This window comes from Myodes glareolus, chromosome 10, assembly GCF_982192425.1.
Source record: "Myodes glareolus chromosome 10, mMyoGla1.1, whole genome shotgun sequence".
NCBI lineage: Eukaryota > Metazoa > Chordata > Mammalia > Rodentia > Cricetidae > Myodes > Myodes glareolus.
The window spans coordinates 56,371,069-56,390,916 of record NC_142035.1 but is presented as its reverse complement, the minus strand read 5'-3'; the positions used below and the strand labels follow the sequence as shown (position 1 = coordinate 56,390,916).

General features: G+C 52.5%; 1 protein-coding gene across 1 annotated transcript; it reads right to left on the bottom strand.

The window, feature by feature from the left end:
- Window positions 1–804: 804 nt before the first annotated feature.
- On the bottom strand, window positions 805–19,839 carry Duox2 (dual oxidase 2). The gene is made up of 34 exons (XM_087911251.1): window positions 19,651–19,839; window positions 19,168–19,289; window positions 18,791–18,880; window positions 18,191–18,355; window positions 17,605–17,792; window positions 17,252–17,453; window positions 16,925–17,091; window positions 16,532–16,592; window positions 16,327–16,423; window positions 15,818–15,908; window positions 15,306–15,408; window positions 14,624–14,787; window positions 13,911–14,086; window positions 13,585–13,703; window positions 13,122–13,259; window positions 12,779–12,892; window positions 12,403–12,605; window positions 11,929–12,114; window positions 10,837–11,062; window positions 10,660–10,753; window positions 9,011–9,198; window positions 8,436–8,505; window positions 8,014–8,094; window positions 7,203–7,381; window positions 6,810–7,040; window positions 6,638–6,737; window positions 5,974–6,023; window positions 5,549–5,676; window positions 5,148–5,301; window positions 3,323–3,555; window positions 2,990–3,148; window positions 2,538–2,693; window positions 2,306–2,434; window positions 805–2,074 (listed from the first exon to the last, which is right to left on the bottom strand). Exons 2-34 carry the CDS (start codon window positions 19,235–19,237, stop codon window positions 1,952–1,954), a joined length of 4,635 nt encoding a protein of 1,544 aa, XP_087767377.1. The 5' UTR covers window positions 19,238–19,289; window positions 19,651–19,839; the 3' UTR covers window positions 805–1,951.
- Window positions 19,840–19,848: the final 9 nt, after the last annotated feature.

Genomic DNA, 19,848 nt, shown 5'->3' with positions numbered 1-19,848 from the left:
GGACTTGGGAGGCAGAGGAAAGCAGACCTTTGAGTTTGAGACCAGCATGGTCTACAGAATGAGTTCCAGGATAGGCAGGGCCACACAGAGAAACGCCATTTTGGAAAAACAAAAAATAAAATAAGAAAGAATTTTTTTTTTAAGAAAGAGCAGGTGCTAATGGGTCAGATCTGAGAATAAAGCTAAGGCTGATATCAAAAAGCCTGGATGTCAGCTCTTAGTTCAGGACTGGGGACTGTGTGATTTGGTGGGGACCAGGAGAGCTGGAGGCCAAGGCATACATAATGCTGTCCTTAAATATGTTCACTGTTTATTTATTATATTTTTAAAAACACACTTAGTAAAAGTTTAAAAAATTAAACAGTCTAAAATTTAGCACACCATACTATATTGTAAAATGTATTCTTACACACTTTTCCTATCTGTATAATTTGTCTGGGACACTTTGTTGTCTCACCTCCTAATATCTTCGCAAGCAGCTGCATAAATATAGGAACAGGGTCAAAGAAGCTGAGGGTTGTCCTTTATAGTCTCTACAGATAAAATTAGCACCAGAGTCCCAGGTCTACTGGACTCCGGCTTGGTATGTCCCGCTTTGTCAGAGATGGCCTCACTATAGAGATACTTGGCTTCTGAATAAACCCACCAAGGAAGGAACCTGGTTCAGATTCTGGAGCTGATCTGAAACTCTCCTTGCTACAAATTCTACCAGTTAGAGAATACCACGGCCCAGCAATTTCACTCCCAGATAAATTCCAGACCCAGAAAAATGAGTGCATTATATCCACCAAAGATAGGCATACAAATGTTCATAGCAGCTTTATTCAATCATCCAAAGCCAGAAACAACCCCACTGCTTTCCAGCAGACGGGGTAACAGACTAGGATCCAGCTCTACAATGGAAGGAAGGCTATACAGCAATACAGGGGAACAAACTGCTGACAGACACAATGGCAGGAATGAATCACAGTGCACCAAGATGTGAGAAAGAGGCCAGGATAAAAGCTGAATTCGGTGTGGCCCAAACTGCAGTGACAGAAATCACATTTAGGGTTGCTTCTAGATGAGGGAGACTTACCGGGGAAACTTCTGAGTGACAGAAGTGTTGAAATGTTTTCTGACTTGACCTGGGTGGTAGCTACTTTAAGTTTCATACACGTTCTGCAACTATACCTCGACTGTACATGTGTGACAACTCAGTTTTTCCCTCAGTGAAGGAGGGAAGAGGTGATGTCTGTGTCCTGTGATCAGGTGACCTGATCTCCCTAGGATAAGAGGCTTCCAGGACCCAAACTGGGCAAACTAGGAAAGTTGTTACATTTCCTCTGGGAAATAGGAGCTGAGAGATTTGAGGTGAGTTGTCGAGAGACCATTGCTCTCTTAACCCTGGAGCCCGGGGGACTGCTCCCCAGACTCACAGAGAAACCACTATAGAGTCAGGGCAGCAGGCGCTACTGGCTGACATTAGGAACTCAGGGCTGGTGGCCTTACGACTTGTGGCCCTCTTGGAGCAGGAAGGTGTGGGGCTGAAGCTGGGGGATGGGGGTTGGCTCAGAGCCTGAGTTGAGCAAGGTGGGCTCTGCAGGCTTTCAGTCTCTGATAGGACCCGCGAGGGGATGCTCAAATGATTCCCCCAAGGAAAGCCCACCACTGTATATACCAATTCTGTGAGGGCAAAGCAGAGAAACAGAAACCTACGGGAGGTGACACACAGTGTACCCTTTCCCTCCAGAGTTGTCGGAAACAGGAACTGCCCCCCTCATCTCTTTACATCCCATAACCTATTACAACATGATCTGGGTATTAGAGAGGCCTTGTCTATCCGCCCAGAGCAGGAGGTAGACGGGGCAATGAGGCGGAGTCTGGGTGGTGTCCAGTTCCCTCCCTGTGGTCTCAATTGACAGTTGTGCTGAAGTTCACAGAGGGGCTGGGCAGGAGCCAAGGATCAGGCTCAAAAGTTCTCATAATGGTGCACAAAATGGGCCTGGTCCCGCCTGTTCATGAGTTGGCAAGACTTCTCCACGTTCTTGGTCATCCCTGGAGGACCACAGCTGAAGACTCCGATCTTACGAACCTGTCCATGGAGAGACGTGTGCCCTGGAGCCCTGAATTGCCCATGGCCCAGGGAAGTCAGCTTGTCCAGCCTGACTACCCTGGACCCCAGGAAAGAGGCTAGAGCTGGGGGTGGTTAGGATAAATCTGTGCTCAGGGTGGGAATTCTCTGCTCAGGACGGAGCTGCAGGGGTCTTGAGGGCCAAGATGAGAAAATTAAATAGGGCCCTAGGGTGGGAGGGGATGGACTCACCTCTGGGTGGACTTCCTGCAGAGAGCTGAAGAAGAGCTCAAAGGGAGGGCGGCCAAAGTGGGTGACAGAGCGCAGCCCCGTGAACAGACTCCGGTTCAGCACCTTCTGGAAGTGCCGCTCACAGATGTACTGGGGAAGGAAGTGGGCACAGAGGATCATAGCCAGGCATGGCCAGGACCAGCTCTTGGCCCTGATAGTGTCCCACCTGCCCTGCCTGCTTGGCCTGACCTACCAGCATGGTGGTCCTGAGGTCAAACTTCTCAGCCAGCTGGGTGATATAGATGTGCACAGACACCAGGTCCTGGTGGTCATTCTCCTCCACCTCCCGGATGATGTCAGCCAGCCACTCAAACTGCCGCTGAGTCCTTGTCACCCAAATGAAGTAGATCTGAGGACACACACTGCGGTTCAGGGCCAGCTCAGGTCTGGCCCCCTACATTCTGAGATGCTAGGATGTCTCAGATATCCCATAGAGTGATGCTCTGGTCTTGGCCTCCAGAGAACCCGAGGCCAGCAGAGTTCTTTCTGGCTATGCCCCTATCCACCCTCCAGATTTGGCATCTGGACCACTGGATGCAATGGTCCCCCCAGACCCTGTGGTTGAAAGCCAGGAGTGTTCTGCTGTGATATCAGGACTCCATCGGGCCACACACTCCCCATGCAGAGTCGAGGAAGAAGACTTACCTTCTTACAGAGCATCTGACTGCCCAAGGATGATTTGAAGACCAGGTCTTTAAGGATGGAAGCAAAGGGGGTGACCCCAATGCCCCCTCCGACCAGCACTGACACCTCAAACTTATGCCACTCCTGGTGACCCTCCCCAAATGGTCCATCGAGGTACAGCTGCCGAGAGAAAGAGAGATGAGCCTGGCCTTGCCCCAACTCCGAGGCCAGGAATGGGGAGGACTCTGAGAGGTAGGGGACAGAGCACCCCAGCCCCTCTTAGACTAGCATTGCCACAATTGGAGCACCTAGTGTTAGGACAGAGGGGAAAGGGACATTCCCAGGGATAGGCACCTTTGGGTATCTGGCATAAATATCACCCACTCGGGATGAGTAGATCTCCCGGAGGCGAGTAGTCCAGGGTCCCACAGCCCTGATGTGTAGGCTGAGTGTGTCCTCATGGGGTGCAGAGGTCAGCGTGAAGGGGTGGTACTCATTGGTCCCCAGGCCCAGGCAGGCGATTCGAACCCACTGCCCTGATTTGTACTCAAAAGCCTGGGGTCGCTGGAATTGCAGGTAAGTCACTCCTAGGGGTCATCGGTAGAAAAGAGCCTTATTAGAGACTGAACCTGAAGACTGGCAGATGCCTTTTTTTCCTACACTGCCGAGGCCCAGACAGTCTCACAGTCACATGGTCTAGGCAGATGGATTTCTGGTACTGAGAATAGTTGAGTCTCCTCTGCTTCCTGGGTAATGTAAGAGTTGGGCTTCTCTGACCCAATCCAGTGTCTCTCCTTTCTCCTTCCTCATCCCACAGAGGGTGAAGGCTCACAGCACCACCAGAAAATCAGCCTACAGAGCGGAGGGCCCTTCAGATCCCAGAGGCTTACCAAACCTCCCCTACTTGAGGGTGACTTCCATGATGCACATTGTCAAAGCAACATATTTTGTTACCAAATCTTCGTTGGATACTGTTGGTTGCCACCACAGCTGGACCTCAGGCTTACTTACATTTGTTAAAAGGGGAGAATTAAAAGTTTGGGGGCATACTAGAGGCTACTTTAACTTTACTCTTAAGTAATCTTAAGTGAAATAAGACTGAAATGAAATTGAGTTCTTTGCAATGTGAATCTTGGAGTTTAGATAACCTTATGGTCTCTAACACTTCCCACCTCCCTCCATAGTGATTCACATCAGCCAATCCAGACATAGCAGCAATCTGGCTATTGACCTCTCTGTGGTGTGGTAGGTCCTAGCCCTGTATCGAGCCCGGTTAGTTCAGTCAGTAGAGCATAAGACTCTTAATCTCAGAGTCGTGGGTTTGAGCCCCACATTGGGCATCAAATGTTGCATGGATAATTAAAAACCCAGAGACAGATATTGGGGTTCAACCTGAAGATCAGAAAAGCAAAGCAGCCAAGCCACTAGAGCGCTCTTACCTCTACGAAATCTCCAGGCTGAAAGAGAATAAATTCCTGTCTCATCCTGCTTTATATTCCTCTCTAGTGCTGGGATTAAAGGTGTGCACCATCACCGCCTGGCCTCTATGGTTAACTAGTGTGGATACTGGGGTTAAAGGTGTGTGCTGTCTGGCCTGTATGACTGACTCTTGTGACTGTTTTGTGTTCTGCTCTTCAGGCAAGCTTTATTTATTCAATACAAATGAAATATCACTACTCTGTACTCTCCTGGAAGTCTTACTCAGCCTGGAACTTGTCTGTGTCCTTTTTACCTGCATCTGCCCATCATTGCTTCTCACTGTCTGCAAGTCGTTCTCTTTTTGAAAGATTTATTTTGTTTTTAATTAGGTGTATATATGTTTGTCTGTGTGCAGGTATATGCACACGTGAATGCAGATTCCTGCGAAGGACAAAAGAAGGCATTGTATTCCTTGGAGCTGGTTATGAGCTGCCTGACACGGGTGCTGGGAACTGAACTCAGATCCTTTGAAAGAACCGGAAGTGCTCTTAGTCGCTGAGCTATCTCCTTAGTCCCTTGTCTGCAAGTCTCGTGAGGAACTAAGCATAGCCCTTCTTGGGATGCTATCTCTATCAGAAAAATCTTAGGGGCTCAGGGGTTCTCAGGAGGATGTCAGAGGTGGGTTCAAGAAACCTGAAAAAGCTCCACCATATCTGAGGAGCCAAGTGATTCTTCATGCCTACATCAGACCAGTCTTTACCTGAAGGCAGCAGCTCAGCCTTCACCACGCTGATCTCCACCTTCTTCCGGCTCAGGCTCACCAGCTTGTCCGCTCCATAGATAATTGCTGGGACCAGGAAGTAGATGTGGAAACTGGGCAACTGGATGAGGGCATAGCTGCCATGGATGATAAGCTGGAAACATGGCCAGTTAGTATAGCACCACCCAGCCAGGCCCCACCTTCCTCCTCCTCATCAGGCATGGCCCACCCAAGGTCTGGGGCTGGTTTGGGTAGATGGGCTGGCATAGACCCCAGTGTGGGGTCTCAGATCTCAGGATCGTAGTCCTTGGGTTTAATTCTCCCTGCTCCCTACTTTACCCTCTGTGTCCATCCCAAGTATCTCCCTCCAAGGTCCAACCCTGCACATCAAAGGTCCTCACCAGGGCATAGAGCACAACATAGAGGTGGTGGGTCAGCCAGAAGCCCCGGAAACTGTGGCGTCGGAAGTGGTGGGAGGCAAAGACGTACATGATGGCCAGGACCAGGAGCAGGAGTACTCCTGTCATACCTGGGAGCAAGAGGATGGAGTCAGTGGGTATCTGTGAACTTCAGCCTGAGCTAAAAACACAACAGGACACCGCACTACACCCATTCTACCCAACTTCTACTTTGATTCCTTTGGGGCTCCAGAATAGAGCATCTGTAGGGACTGGAGCTGGACTGGGCTGACAGAAAGGAGCCTTGGCCATGACAGACCAGTGTGTACAGAATGAGGAGGCACTGGAAGAGGTATTCAGAAGGAGTGCGCAGATCCCACAGACACCCCACTTCCTGCTCAGATCCCACATCCCGCCACACGTCCTACCTGGAACTGTCTCAAAGAACCACCAGTAGAACTTTGGCGGAAACTTGGACCTGTGGGGCGAAGACACAGTGAACCTCTGGCTGGGGCGGAAGGGACATCACCGCTACACCCCAGCCTGATGCTGCCTGACTGCTGGTTACTATGTCTCCAGCACGGTGGCTAAGGGATCCTTCCAAGGAGCCTTGTGTCCACTGTCTCCGTTCTACTCTCTGCAGCCACCGCAACATTTCCTGCCATTCTATCTTACGTTCTCTTCCTGTAGTCAGCCCTGGCCTCCTGGAGCACTTGCCAATATTCTGTGAGAGGAGGGAGGACGAGGCCAACTACAGAGCAAAAGTGTTGAACAACTGCACACATCTGCACAGCCCAGCTCTCTGGCACTCGAATGAAAAACCCAGGACATGGTGTATAAGTGTTTGTCCAGTGAGTGGATAGCAAACTGAGACAGTAAACTGTGTGTCAGATATATTTGGGAAAGAGACTCCGATGTCATTTCCTAAGGTCCTATCCTGGCCAAGCACAGACAACTGGAGAGTAAGTGGTCACCTTTCAGCTCCCCACGAGAGACAGCTTTGCGCCTCCATGTACTGTGATTACCTACTTCTTTTCTCTGACACCTGCTGGCCCACCCGGAAGACCCTAGGACACCTTCCCATAAACTGACCCGTCATTCACAAAGACGTTAGGGAAGACGCAGGTCAGCAGGCTGAGCGGACTGACTGAAAAGATGTACACGTTGACCGCATGGCCAGCACTGTGCAAAACTGGAAGAGAGAGACATCATGTCAGAGCCATTAACTGGGTCCAACTCTACTCCCATCCCAGGGGCCACGTACCAGCCAGGACAACTGCAGCCATAGCAATCCAGCGATGGAAGTCCACAGCGGCGTCAAAGGGAATGTAGCGGTTGAGGAAGGTCTCCCGCAAGAAGGTGATGAGGTTGCGGCACATGGTGAGCAGGATGTAGGAGAACATGAAGGAGATGCTGGCCGCTGTACCCCGGGACAGGATGATGCCCACATAGGTGGTCTCTTCAATATCCGTGGGCGGCGAAGCAAAGCCGTAGTCTAGGGCCAGAGTTGAGGCAGATCAGCACCACATCCAAGACAGCATCCCGAGTCTGAGTCCAAATGCCCGGGCTCCGCCATCCAGACACTGAGGACTGGTGAGGGCAGCCAGAGGACCCTTCACTCGTTCCCTGCCCACTGCCCGCAGCCTGGCACCCTCACAGTAGGCACGGTCTGCAAACAGGCCCACGCAGATGGCTGAGAAGATCGTGACACACATGATATGGCGCCGGTAGTTCTCCACAAACCGCTTAAACTGCTGTAGCTTCTGGGCCAGGAAGCCCCGCTGCAGCTTCTCCGGCACAGCCTCTGTGTACAGCCGGGGAGAGGGCCCCACTGACCTGTAGCAGTGAAAGACAAGGCATTGGGAAGGAAGGGGCTCCTGGGCACCCCCTCAGTGCCACCAACCAATGGAGATCTGGGAACCATGAAGGATGGGTCCTCACAGTGTAAGGAACCCAAGCAGACCCTACTCCCCTGATCCTTTATCTCCTTTGTTGTTTGTTCCAGACACCCCCTTCTGACTCCTCACACTCTACCTCCTCCTCCTTCCTGTCTCTTTCTCTGTGTTCTATACCCCCTCCTTTGTTTTCTGCGCTGGCCTGCTTCTGTACAGCAGAAGTCAGGAGACCCTGTGTACCCTGCTGGTGCTGCTTTGAGTATCTTGCCTGAAGGTGAGTTTAGAGGCTGAGAGAAGACGAAGTCATTTGACACTCCAGCCCTCCCTTCCTTCCCTTCCAGTGCCTGTCTCTCATGCTACAGGGCAGTGGGGTCCCCTCTCTGACTGTACAACCTGCAGAAGATTCAATGGCTTTCCGGGCCCAGATGCCTCAGTGGGTCAGGTGTTCCATGGAGAACACCTGATACCATATCATGTCGAAGGGAAGGGGGTTTGAGGAGGTGTGTCAGGGTGCAGAGACCCTGAGACATCTTTCCAAGCATTCTTGTGCTCAGGGACCTAGGAAATACTCACTTTTTGCCCAACTTCTTCTTTAGGCCGGTGCTTCCCAGCTCTGGGGCTTTTAAGGGGAGCACCAGTTCCCGGGGGCAGGACCTAAAAGAAAACAGAATCTGTTTTCTTCTCATCATTGCAGACAGCCAGGATAAGAACTGCCATGTTGAAGTTGGGATGGAGTCCAGAGAAGGACCCTGAGGGAGTCCAGGGAGGGACCAAGGAGGATAAGTAGCAACAGTTTGCTCATCTGTCCTTAGGAGTGGCAGAGGGGAGAGCCAAGCTCTTGGGCAACACGCGCTGTAGAAAGCAGTTGGAGTCTGAGCTGACACTGACGTTATGGTAAGAGGGCAAATATTTGATCAGTGACTGATCAGCTAGCTCTGTTTCTCTTGTTTTTCTATATGTATCTAGCCAAGGAGACCACCCCGACCCATACGCACCGGTTCCCAGGAGTCCGGGTGATGAATGAGACTCTATAACCGCTGCGTTGTTTAAAGACATCTTTGGTGCCTGGAAAGGAGAACGGGAGCTTCAGTTGGCTTCTCTGGAAGGGCAGAGGGTGGGGTGGGAGACTCTCCTCTTCTCCTGGACCCTGAAAGGCTGCCTCAGCCCTGGGTGGTGACTTAATAAAGTCCAGATCTCTGACTTCAGCCCAGCTTTCCTCCCTGTATGCACTGAGCACTCCCTGTACAGAGGGCAGCCAGTGTGGTAACCGTGTAAAGAGAAAGGGGCTATCCTCTGGTCAGAGAGGACTCTCCACGTCCTTCGTGAAAAGAAAACAAGGCCCCCTCCTCTGGCCAGATACACACTAGGCCAATGCCCCTGGCTTGTCCTTTGGTGTCATGAGCAACTCTGTGCAATATACAACTTGTCTCTGAGAGTCCATATTTAATTCAGTGCCAAGCACCGAGGTCTCAGAGGAAAGGCAATAAGGCCTGGGCTGTGTCCCTCAGGAACTCTGTTCTGAACACTCATTATCTTCCTGACTCTGAATATTCCTTCCACGCTCACACACCTCCAGCTCCACCTTTGACACAGAGCTGTGTGAATCGGAGATCGCTGTCATGGTCCCGCAGCATGAAGTGGAAATCCTCCCAGGTCAACTCCTCCTTGTCCTGGAAGCCCGACTCCCGGAACATGGACTCCACCACCTCAGTCAGCTGAGCCTTGGACAGGCAGTTGTTGGAGATCTCGATGAAGGACCTGGAGGAGGAGACAAATAGAGTAACTATCATGCAGCAAGGTCAGGATGGGGTTCCCTCAGACTAGCCATCTGGGAAATGGTGCTGGGAGGGGCCTGTTCAGCCTGAAGGTGACACTAAGTTGGGTGAGGTGATGAACTCAGACTCAAAGGACCTTGACAATGTAGGAAAAGCATCCCCAGCCCAAGGGAATGAAATGACTACAAATAGGAAAGACTAACACTTGCTGTGGAGACTGGTCTAAGACATCTGATGCCCCTCTCTTGGGATGGACTCGCTGCCCATTCTCTTCTGGGAAAGCCCACACCCATCACCCTCAGGGATCCCAATTTTCCTATCCAGAGAGGACACTAGAGTGTGGGAGGGGCAGCGCTGCAATGGCAGCTGCCTCCTTACACCGATACCCTCGAGCATGTGGAGCCCCCCCCATTCTATCTTATTGTAGGATGGTAGGGTTATAGGATGGGAAGATGGGAGCTGCCGCGGCTGACGGGAACGCCTCCTGGATTTTCTAGAACCTGCTGGTGAAGTACAGGCTGCAGTCACTTCTGCTCTTTTGGAAGTCTACGCTGGGGACTGGAGAGATGGCTCAGGAGTTAAGAGCGCTAGATATTCCAGCAGACCCGGTTCCCCGCTTCCAGCATCCGTACGGCAGCTCACAGCTGTCTGTATTTCTAGTTCCGGGGGAATCTGACACCCTCATATAGACACACATGCAGACAAAATACCGATACACAGAAGAGAAAAATAAATAAAACCGAAGGAGGAGGAGGAAGGAGTGGCAATCGCCTGTGTCGGGCTGGAATTGTCAGCAAAGGTAACGCCAAAAGCAATGGGAAGGCAGGCAGGAAGAGGCACTTCAGAAGAAAATGGACTGCTGGGTTCTGATAGTTACTCACACTGACTTCATTGTCTTTTTCAGTGAACTATGTGCCAAATGTCTACATGCTAATCTCAGCTTAGAGAAGGCAGATTCAAGAAGAAATGAAAAGTTGGGTATTGGTGGCACACGCCTTTAACCTCCTCACTCGGGAGGCAGAGGCAGGTGAATCTCTGAGTTTGAGGCCAGCCGGGCCTACAGAGTGAGTTCCAGGACAGTTGGGGCTGCACAGAGAAACCCTGCCTCGGAAAAAGAAGGAGAGGAGGAGGAGAGATGCCTGTGGTGCTCAAGGGGGCTTGTTACTAAGGTCCTGTCCTTGGGAATGAGAAACTGAGGATGCTCACAGTTGCTCTTTCTTGGCATTTTAAAACTAGGGCAATGTTTCTGGTAATTTTAGACAGAGTATATATGGACCCTGTTGGAGGCGGGGACCTGCCTAGGTGGCCTTTTGAAGTTGGATGCCTTGAGAATCCAGGATGCAGTGTGTACCCCTCAGCCACCTTGCCTGCCTGCCTCTGACCCAAATTGTGTTACTGTCTAAAACATCAAGATGTTTCAGGATTGGAAAGGCCCAGCCTGTACCGCATCATGGTGAAGAATTCATCCTTGGAGAGGAAGCCGTTTGAATCCAGGTCATACATGGTAAACATCAGGCGGGACTTATCCTCTGGGGAACCTACGAGAGAAAGGAGGATTCAGGCCACCTCCTTGCTAACGAATTCATGGGTCCTCAGATGCTCTGCTAGTCACTACCCCTACCTTTCATGAAGACTACCAGGATGTCCAGGAACTCCCGGAAGGAGAGGTAGCCATTGCCGTCCTTGTCGGCCAGAGAAAACATGGCCTCCACAAACAGATCCTGGGGCTTGAGACCCAGAGACTCAGCAAACTCAGCCCTGCTCAGCTCACAGGTCAGGGCCTCGCGCACTTGCTGGGATGAGTCCAGGGGCAGAGTCCCTGCATCTGCCTGATTGATATCCAGCACCTGTACTCGGGCAGTCACAGGGAGGGAGAGAAGGAGGTAAGGCCTGGGATGGAAGCAGTTCAATGACTTCCCATCTCCTCAACGTACAGGTCACAAAACCCAGCGCCTGATGCTCAGGCATGCTGATTTGGGCCTCTGCTCTCCTATAGTAGGGGTCAACAGACTCTCTCAGGCTTTCTTTTTTCCTCTGAACCCGAGCACTACCCAGCAAGGATAGTATTGAGAAGATAGAAAAAGTGAAAGTAAGAGGCAGGGAGCAAAGTCGAGGAGTGAAAAGAGAAAGAACGTGTGCTGGAGGCAGGTGATAGGAGCTGTAACATGGTCAGCAGTCAAGGACTGAGCCTAGGTGCTTGGCTAATTCAGATAGCACTGCTGTGTGCCTGGAATCTGAACCCTGTCAACGTGAAGAGAATTTAAACTAACACATTGTTGCCATTTCATCGTGGTCCGGGAGGTACTCAGGCTAAGTACATGTATTTAGGCTAAGCAGCGCCTGCAGAACGGCATTTCTCAAACTTGCGTCTACATCAGCATCACTGGGAAAGACTTGTTAAAATGGAGCTTCCTAGGGTTTATCCCCAGAGCTCCTCGTTCAGTCTGTTTGAGGAGGAACCTGAGAACCAGCCTTGATAACAAATTTTCAAGTGAGTTGACGCTACTGGTTCGGGGGCCATTTGAGAATCCAGCATGTAGATCACCTCCCTGGCTCCACTGTTGATTAGATAAGGAAGCGGGGATACAGAAACAAGAACGTGTGACTTGTCTTAGAATCTAACCAAGACTGTCGCCAGCCTGCAGGGTAAAATCTTAGTTCCCATCCAGCTCAGGGTGGCTCCATCCCCTGTGCCAGGTATAAGTCATGGCACCTGAGCAAAAAGTTGTCTGAAGAAGATCTCCAAGATGCCTGCCCGCTGCTGCTTGGTCACAGCCTTCCTAAGTAGCTCCTTCTCGTCCATCTCAGTCATGCGCAGACCTGGAGCCCAGCTGATACAGAGGTCTTGCAGCTGGTGCACAAACACACCCCGCTCCTCTTCCGAGTTAAAGAGCAGCACCTGTGTTGGAGAAGGGGCTGCCGTCATGTCTGGAGCTGGCTCTTCTGGCCCAGCCCCACTCCGAAGGACCTCAGGTTGAGGGAGGAAGAGAAGTCTCTTCCCTGACCATCCAGACAGTGGTCAGGGAGTGGCCTCAGGGGGGTCAATCAGTCTGGGAGCTCCTGAAAGGAGGGAGGCTCCTCCAGTTCCAGTCTTCACAGGCAAGCTCTGAAGCTGGGACAGAGTGGAGGTGGCTCACTTATGAGAGGGGAGGTGCCTGAGAACAGCCCAGAAAGGGATGAGCAGTACCAGGTCATACTCCTTGGGGAACTTGAGCAGCAGGGTACGGCGTCCTCGGTTGCTGGACAGGATGAGGTTGACCTGCTGTGGGGGCCGCAGCTGGATGGTATGGAGCACGGTGAGACGTTTGTCAAGGACCTGCAGACTTCTGTCTGGGGACAGCTGGATGGTGACAGGGTAGCTCCTCTCCTTGGGGCCTGGCCACTCCATTGCTGAGGAAAGGACAGTTGTGCGTGGTGACTCAGCAGAAGTCTTTGAGCCCACGTCATTTTCCAACCTGAGCATGTGTTTCTACTGAGCCTGATTTCCATCCCGCTCTATAACTTGGTTCTTACTGTCAGGTCCCAGATCCCCTTCCCCCCTTCCGTCCCCCAGGTCTTCTCACCTGGCAATCCACCACCGGCTGTTTCCTTCTTCAGATTCTCTTTGCCTTTCTTTTGTAGCTTCTTGCGCTCTTGGTCCCGGCGATGAGCCACCACCCCAGCGACAACCAGACTCACTGAAGGGGACCAGGAGAGATCAGTGAGAGGGAGGAAGAACCTCTTGCTTATAGCCTCAGAAGTGGAGGGCCTTCAGCTACTGCTCCTCAGATACCCAAGGCTCCCTGAGCCTGGCTTGAGCTATACAAAGGAGCTAGCCCTGCAAGCCAGTAAGTCAGGGGGGACAGAGCCAGTCTGTGAAGAGGGGGGAGGCCAGAAAAAGAGAGATCGGGGAGGTAAAGTGCTTACCTAATGGTAAGCAGCAGAGAATCACGATGACAATGCCATAACTGGCACCACTGCCCTCGAAGTAATCAGTCACAGTAAGGGGCACACACTGGGGCAAGCCTTCCGTTGTCAGCTGCTGAGGCTGTGGGCAGGGGGCACCTGAGGGACAAGTCAGGGCAGACCTCAGAGCCCAAGACTCCCACTCCTTAGGCAAGCCTCTTCCCTTGTCTTAGAAAGGGCCAAATATCTTCTCCCATTCCCAGGTTTACCTCTCTGGAACTTGTTCCCCTCAAAAGACCCCTTCCATGTCTGATTTCTCAGCATCCGCCTCAGCTCGATTGCTCGGTCTAGCCCTCACGCCAGCGACGGCAGTGTAGGGAGCAGCTTACTGCGGGCCTCGCAGCCCAACGCAGAAGGCACATGGTTCCCTGGACTGCACCAGGTGACCGTGCCCCACCCCACGTCTGTTCTCCCAGCTACTCACCTTCCTGCCAGAAGAAAACGTTGGGCTGCAAGGCACTGGGGTCCACGTTGGAGACAGCTACCAGTACGTCCCGCAAGGTGGTATTTCTGATTTCCGCAATCTCCTCCTCAGAGAACAGTCTACATGGGGGAAAGGCCATTGCTGGGATGGAAAGGGGCTTTCCATCCTCCAAGGACTCACGTGAAGAAAGGGACTGGAGTGGTTAGAAGGATGGGGTAGGCCCCTGGAATCAAGACCTGTGGGGGCTGCCTAGGGTCAGGCAGAGAGGGTCTGGAGCCCCAGGCCAAAGTGAGGTCTGTCTGAGGCAGGGCCCAGCCAGGCCTTACCCATTCCTAGTGTTCTCGAACCAGTAACGGTCACCATCCCGTAGCCTCACAAACTGGTCCAGAATGATGCTGCTGAACAGAGGTCCGGGGCCCCCATGGCTCTCCAGGAGTCCACCCAGAAGTAGCTCCAGCTGGGATAGGTCCTGGTTGTACAGAGCAGCTGTGGCCTCCAGCACCTGGAGCATCATGGAGGGGGGTAACAAACGTGTGTGGACTCACCAACAATGCCATCATTGGTAAAACTGTAACACTGAGAGTAACTACCTTATAATATTCTAATGGAGAGTAAGTGAGTTCACCTGTGTAGAGGATTGGAACAGTAGGGCCATAAGAAAGTTTTGACTGCCATTATCTTGTGTATGTATGTGGGGGGAGGGGATATATTTCTGCACATAATTATGTGTGCATGTAGATGCCAGAGGTTGACACTGAGTGTCTTGCTCAATTGCTCTCCACATTATTCTTTGTGACAGGGTCTCTCCCTAAATATAGACAGATATTGCTGCTTTGGCTGGATGGGTTAGCTGGTAAGGTCTAGGGTCCTCCTATCTCTGCCTCCCCAGAGCTGGGATCACAGGAGCATCCCAGCTTTATATATAGGAGATCCAAATCCTCATGCTTGTTAACATGTTAATAACATGTAATGAGCATGTTATCAACTGAGCCATCTCCCTACCCCCAGGTGCCGTTATTGTTGTGTTGTTGTTATTGACCTGCGGTTCTACTTGGGGGTTGAGAGCGCTCCAGTTCTTTGGTGGCTCCAGTCCGAAGGCCCGCAGAGCCTGGCTATAGCTGGGCAGCCCCATATCTCGGCCACGTTGGATACTGCTAGCCACATAGTCTGTGCGAGAGAATCTGTCTGGGCCAGGCCAGTAATCTGAAAAGAGACCAGACTTTGAGTCAGTCATCCCAACCCTTTGTTGCCTTGCATTCTTATATTTAGCTGTCAAGAACTCTCCCCAGATTCAGTCCCCAGCACTCTTCCACATGACACCAGTGGCCTTGTTTGCTGTGGAGCCAATGTCACCGTGTGTGATCGGGGACAACTTTTCTTAAAAGGTATTCTAAGACTCAAGATAATTCTCGATACCAACCAGAAATCCCCTTCTCTGTACCTCCCAACTGTAAAACAGGGCTGGATAAGAACCCCTAAGACCTAAGAAGACACCAGAGAGGATGTTCATGTGTGGTGCTGCTCCCATGCCCACCACATTCAGGCATGGTCACCTTAAAATAAAAGTAACGCAAAACTGTAAATTAGGGGACACTCAAATTTCGACTTCTTCTGACATCTGTTCCAAGTCTGTGTATCTGTGTGTATGGGTGTGTCTGCCTGTTGACTCACCCAGAAGGATCCTCAGTATCCCCCTGTGACACCCCACCCTCTGAGCTCACCTCTCAAGTCTTCAACCACTATCCTGTCCTCCAGCTCGGAAATCTGGGAGGCCATTCCCAGCAGCAGCTGGTCCACCTCCTCGGCGCTCTTCAGATTGGGGTTCTGGAAGTGAACAATTCACACAAGACTTTTACCCTGGACCACAGCACAAAGGCCCCAGGACGAAGGCCCCTCTGGCTCTCTAGCTCTCCCCATCCCTCTCTTTCCCCCCCTTTCTTTCTCCCACTCCCTTTTCCTTTCCCCTCCCTATCTTGATAGACTGCCGAGGCCTTAGACACCTGGGTTCTAGCCATAGTCCTAGAAGAGCAGGCACTTCACCTCTCACTTCCCGCCCCACCCCCCACCCTCGTGCTCAGGCATTTCCAGACTCTCTTGGACAATCCTCCCCAGATCATTTTCTCTCCCTTTTGCTCCCTACCTAGCGCCCCACAGCTCAAGAACTCAAATTGTTCCCAAGGGTTTATGATAAGTGACCATGACCCCTACTCCCCACCCCTGACCCCATGCTGACCTCCCGAATCCAGTAGCTGTTGCAGACCCTGAGAGCTGGAGAACTGCCAGCACCTTCCTTCCAGAATTTCCGGAAATGACAGCTGGAGTTTCTGAAACAGAGTTTCAAAAATACAAGAATTGGGGGCAGACGCTAAGGTGGTGAACGAGGTAGAGCAATTCTGGGGGCTGGCTGAGAGTGAAGGATGACCCTAGAACAGTGAAGGGATTTGAAGAGAGAGTGATCTCTATGACCTACTGGTGGTGGGAGGTGAGGAGATATCCCAACTGCAGGCATGCCCTACACTCAGAAACCAACGTTCTGCCATTAGGAGAGCCAAGGGATTTCCTCTGGAGCCCAAACCTCCCACCCCTGGATCTGGTTTCAGTTCTCTCCCTCCACTTCTGCTTCTCTTCTGATGAAACTGTGGAGGGGCGAGCGAGCCCCAAGTTCCAAGCCCGCTCATGGAATAACTCCTTCCAACCATGGACAGCTCCACCTACCCTTCCTCATGTAGCCCCTTCCCTTACCTCATGTAGACCCCCGGGGGCACCATGGTGGAGAAGAACTGCTCAGAGGCCACCACAAACTCCGGGGAGATGCTGGGGTCCACGAAAGGGTGGTACCCTGCAGGAAAACAGGTGCCTTACCTCACTCCCTGGCATCACAAATCTACCCTTCTTTCTTCTCTGAGTCTTCAGCTTAGGTGCCCCCCCCCCAACTCCTCTCCCTTACCTGAATACTCTGGAAGGTTTTTTTGCAGGAAGCTGGGCAACCATTGGTATAGAGCAATGTTCTGAGGGTTCAGGAGAGGAAAGGAGAGGTTGGAATGAGCCCATGAGGAAGGAAGACTTAGGTGCAGAGATGAGACCCAGGCAAGACCAGTTGTGGGGGATGGGAGACCCAGGCAACTAAATTATAATCACAAGTAAAAGCGTTCACATAAACATCTGCAGGAGCTTTTCATATTTTCCTAAACATTAGCCATTATGGGAACAAGGGCCTCATGGAAAAGGGCATCATGGGAAGGGGCGTTGGCCAAGGCTGGGGAAGCTTTGTTAGGGGAGCCGGGTCTCCTGGGATCCTGCGCTCAGCTGGGCGCAGGTCAGGTCAGGCGGCTCCACTCACCTGGTAGGTAGCAATGACCCTCTTGCGTGCATGCTGGAACAGCTCCTCATCCCCCCAGTGTGGGTGCTCCCGCGCCAACTTCCTGGCCCAAAGGTTGTGGTAGCGAAACCACAGCAGGCCCAGCGCCTGCAGGAAGGGCTCCCTGTTCCCGTGCTGGGCTCCAAAGGCTGCATCCATGTGGAGACGGTGGGGGGTGGAGGAAGGCAATGGGAGGCATCATGAGCCAGGGGAGCCCAGACCTACAGGCAGACCCCTCCAGCCCAGTCCCAACCCCATCAGCCTGATGCCTCCAACCCTGCTCCTTCTGCCAGGACCCCTCGGTCTCACCATATATCCCCTGTGACCCTCCCTGCCCCGTGGCGGGATCCGGTGCCATCCACATGAGCAGTTGGTCCTGGGACTCCCGTGGGAATGCAGGATCGGCCCCCGATGCCAGCTGTCCTCCTGAGAAGCTCCTCAGCGTGTCGCTCCAGGAGTGAGAGGAGCCATAGATAGCACTGCCATCCAGCCAGCCGGTCACCTGGTTGGTCTGTGGGGACACATCGGTGAGGTGTGTGGGGTCAGGTGCCTACACATGGGAAAGAGCCTCACCCTGCCCAGCTTTCCTAGCCAGACCCCAGGTCTCCAGTGGGTCTAATCTCAGTCTCCTGCCTGCCCTCCTGCCTGGCTGCCTGGCTCACCAGGTCCCGGGGATTGCTGGGGCTCTGTCCAGTCTTGCGGTCCCAGCGGCTCCTTTGAAAGGGCAGCACCACATCCCCACTCTTGTCGGGGTCGAACACGGGGTCCCCACGCGGGATGTAAATATTGAGGAACTCTGCGGGGCAGCCTGGAGTTTCCACACTCACCAGGTCCGAGAGCACATGGTAGCCTGGGTTAAAAGGGCAACGTGGTCAACCAATCATCAGGTTCTTAGGGCCAGGAAGACCTCTAGTAATTCTTGTGAACATGCCAGCGTTGTTGCGAGAATGAAAATGATATGATTAACAGGCTCCCTTCACCTCTGCGTGGCAGTTATTAGAGTCTTGAGAAGAGCAAATGACCAGGGCATCCAGTTCCTTAGAGTTCTAATGGGAACCCAATGGCACTTGTTGGTTTGGAGTAAGGTGTAAGAGAAAGATCCCCTCATCACACCCAAGTACTCAAAGATGACAGCAGAAGCGTTTCTTAGAAAGTATTCTTTTCCCGCGAGTTGCGGTGGGACTCCCAGGGTCCTTCCCTGAGCACTGAATGAACTCCGGATCCACCCTGGTTTCTTCCTACACTCACCAAAGAAGACCCCTAGCACTGTGCGGTTGTGGATCGACGCCAGCCCAGCTCTGCCTTGAGTGACAGCATCGCTTAGCCGCCGAGGGTTGGGCAGCAGCGGTTCCTCCAGAGCCTGATAAACGCCATCAGCGTAATTAGCAGGCACTAGGCGCTGTAGGCGCGATCCTGCAGGAGGCAGAGAGCTTAGCTGGATCATAGCTCCTGGTGCTCAGGATGCCTCAAACCTGACCTTTAACAGTTCCCGAACCGGGAAAAAGAATCTCTCTCTCTCTCATTCTTCCGCCTTCCCTCTCTCCTTCTCTCTCTCTTCTCTTTCACTCTCTCTCTTCCTCCCTCTCTCCTTCTCTCTCTCTTTTTCCCTCCCTCTATCCTCTCTCACGCTTCTCTCTCTCTCTTCCTCCCTCCATCTCTCCTTCTTTCTCCCTCCTCTCTTTCTTTCTCTCCCCCCCTCCCTCCCTCCCTCCCTCCCTCTTTCTCCCATCTCCTGGCCCCAGGAATGCACAAGAGTGTGGTGTGAATGCAAAACCCGCTTGCCGCCATACTCCAGCTGCAGACCAGCACTGCTGCGACCCTGTGCTCCAAGCAGAACCCAGGATTTACCAGTAGCACCGCGCTGGTGGTACTTCAGATTGTTAAACCAGCCGTCAAAGCGCTGCACTTCCCAGGGCAGTGAGGGTGCGTCCTGGCTACCTGTTGGAGCAGAGAGCCTTCCACTTAGCACTAACCTCCCAGAGACCCCTTAGTGACACGATGGACTTAGCGCCCTTTCCCAGCTGGCTAAGTCCTCCCAACCAACTCTATTTCCAATCCTTCCACGGAGCCGGAGAACTCAGGACAAGTCTTCATCTCACAAATCCAGTCGGAGATGGAAATGGACCAGCCAGCCCTTCCAGCTTCCAAGACCAACTTCACTTCTCCCTTTTCACCCTCATGGGACTTTGGGTGACCCCTCTCAGCTAGAGGTCCCTTCTACTTACCTGCTGGACCCAGGGGTCCAGTCAGCAGAGCACCCAGGAACACTAGTGTCTTGGGGCTTGTTGGAAGCATGCTGTCCCCGCAGCCTGGAGGTGGGAGGTAGTACACACTCCTACAGCTGGTGCTGGAAGAGGACCGCAGAAGCATTACTCAGGTCCGACATCTTCATGACGCTCTTTCTGGGACAACCTGGGAGAGTATTGAGATTGCTCCCCCCCCCCCAGTCCTAACCGAGTGCTGATTTCAATCGCAGGACCACCCTGGGCAGGAGTCCTTTGGGGTGTCCCGAGCAGCATTGTTTCAGTCCCCCGGGGCTTTGTTCTAAAACCTAGTACTCTCATTTCAATTTCCCACATACTGCTTCTCCAGGATGAGGCAGGAGAGTGGGAGAGGCTAATGAACTGAGAGCCAGGGGTCTGCACTCAACCCCATTCTCATCTGCAGTGAATGCCTGCGGAAAAAGGAGAGGGCTAGGAGGACCCAACCTCTGGTGGAAGGCTCTGGTCCGCTTCAGTCGTCTTCTGTGTTCTTTGAGGCTTTCTTTGTTTCTTTGCTCTACTTCCCGCACTCCACTTTCGCAGCTCCGAGAATCTTCACGCTTCCTGGATGTACTTTCAACCTTCACCCTGGATCCCGTCTCGCAGGTGTGAGAAGTTAGTGTGTGGACCAGAGGTTTGGCCTCC

Excerpts from the sequence above, each read along its gene's own strand:
- Duox2 (XM_087911251.1), bottom strand. The coding sequence starts at position 19,237 with ATGCTTCCAACAAGCCCCAAGACACTAGTGTTCCTGGGTGCTCTGCTG. Across the intron at positions 12,606-12,778 it reads AGCCGGTGGTGGATTGCCAG|CAATGGAGTGGCCAGGCCCC; the intron begins GTGAGAAGACCT and ends TCCTTTCCTCAG. Across the intron at positions 10,754-10,836 it reads CCTGGTAGTCTTCATGAAAG|GTTCCCCAGAGGATAAGTCC; the intron begins GTAGGGGTAGTG and ends TTTCTCTCGTAG.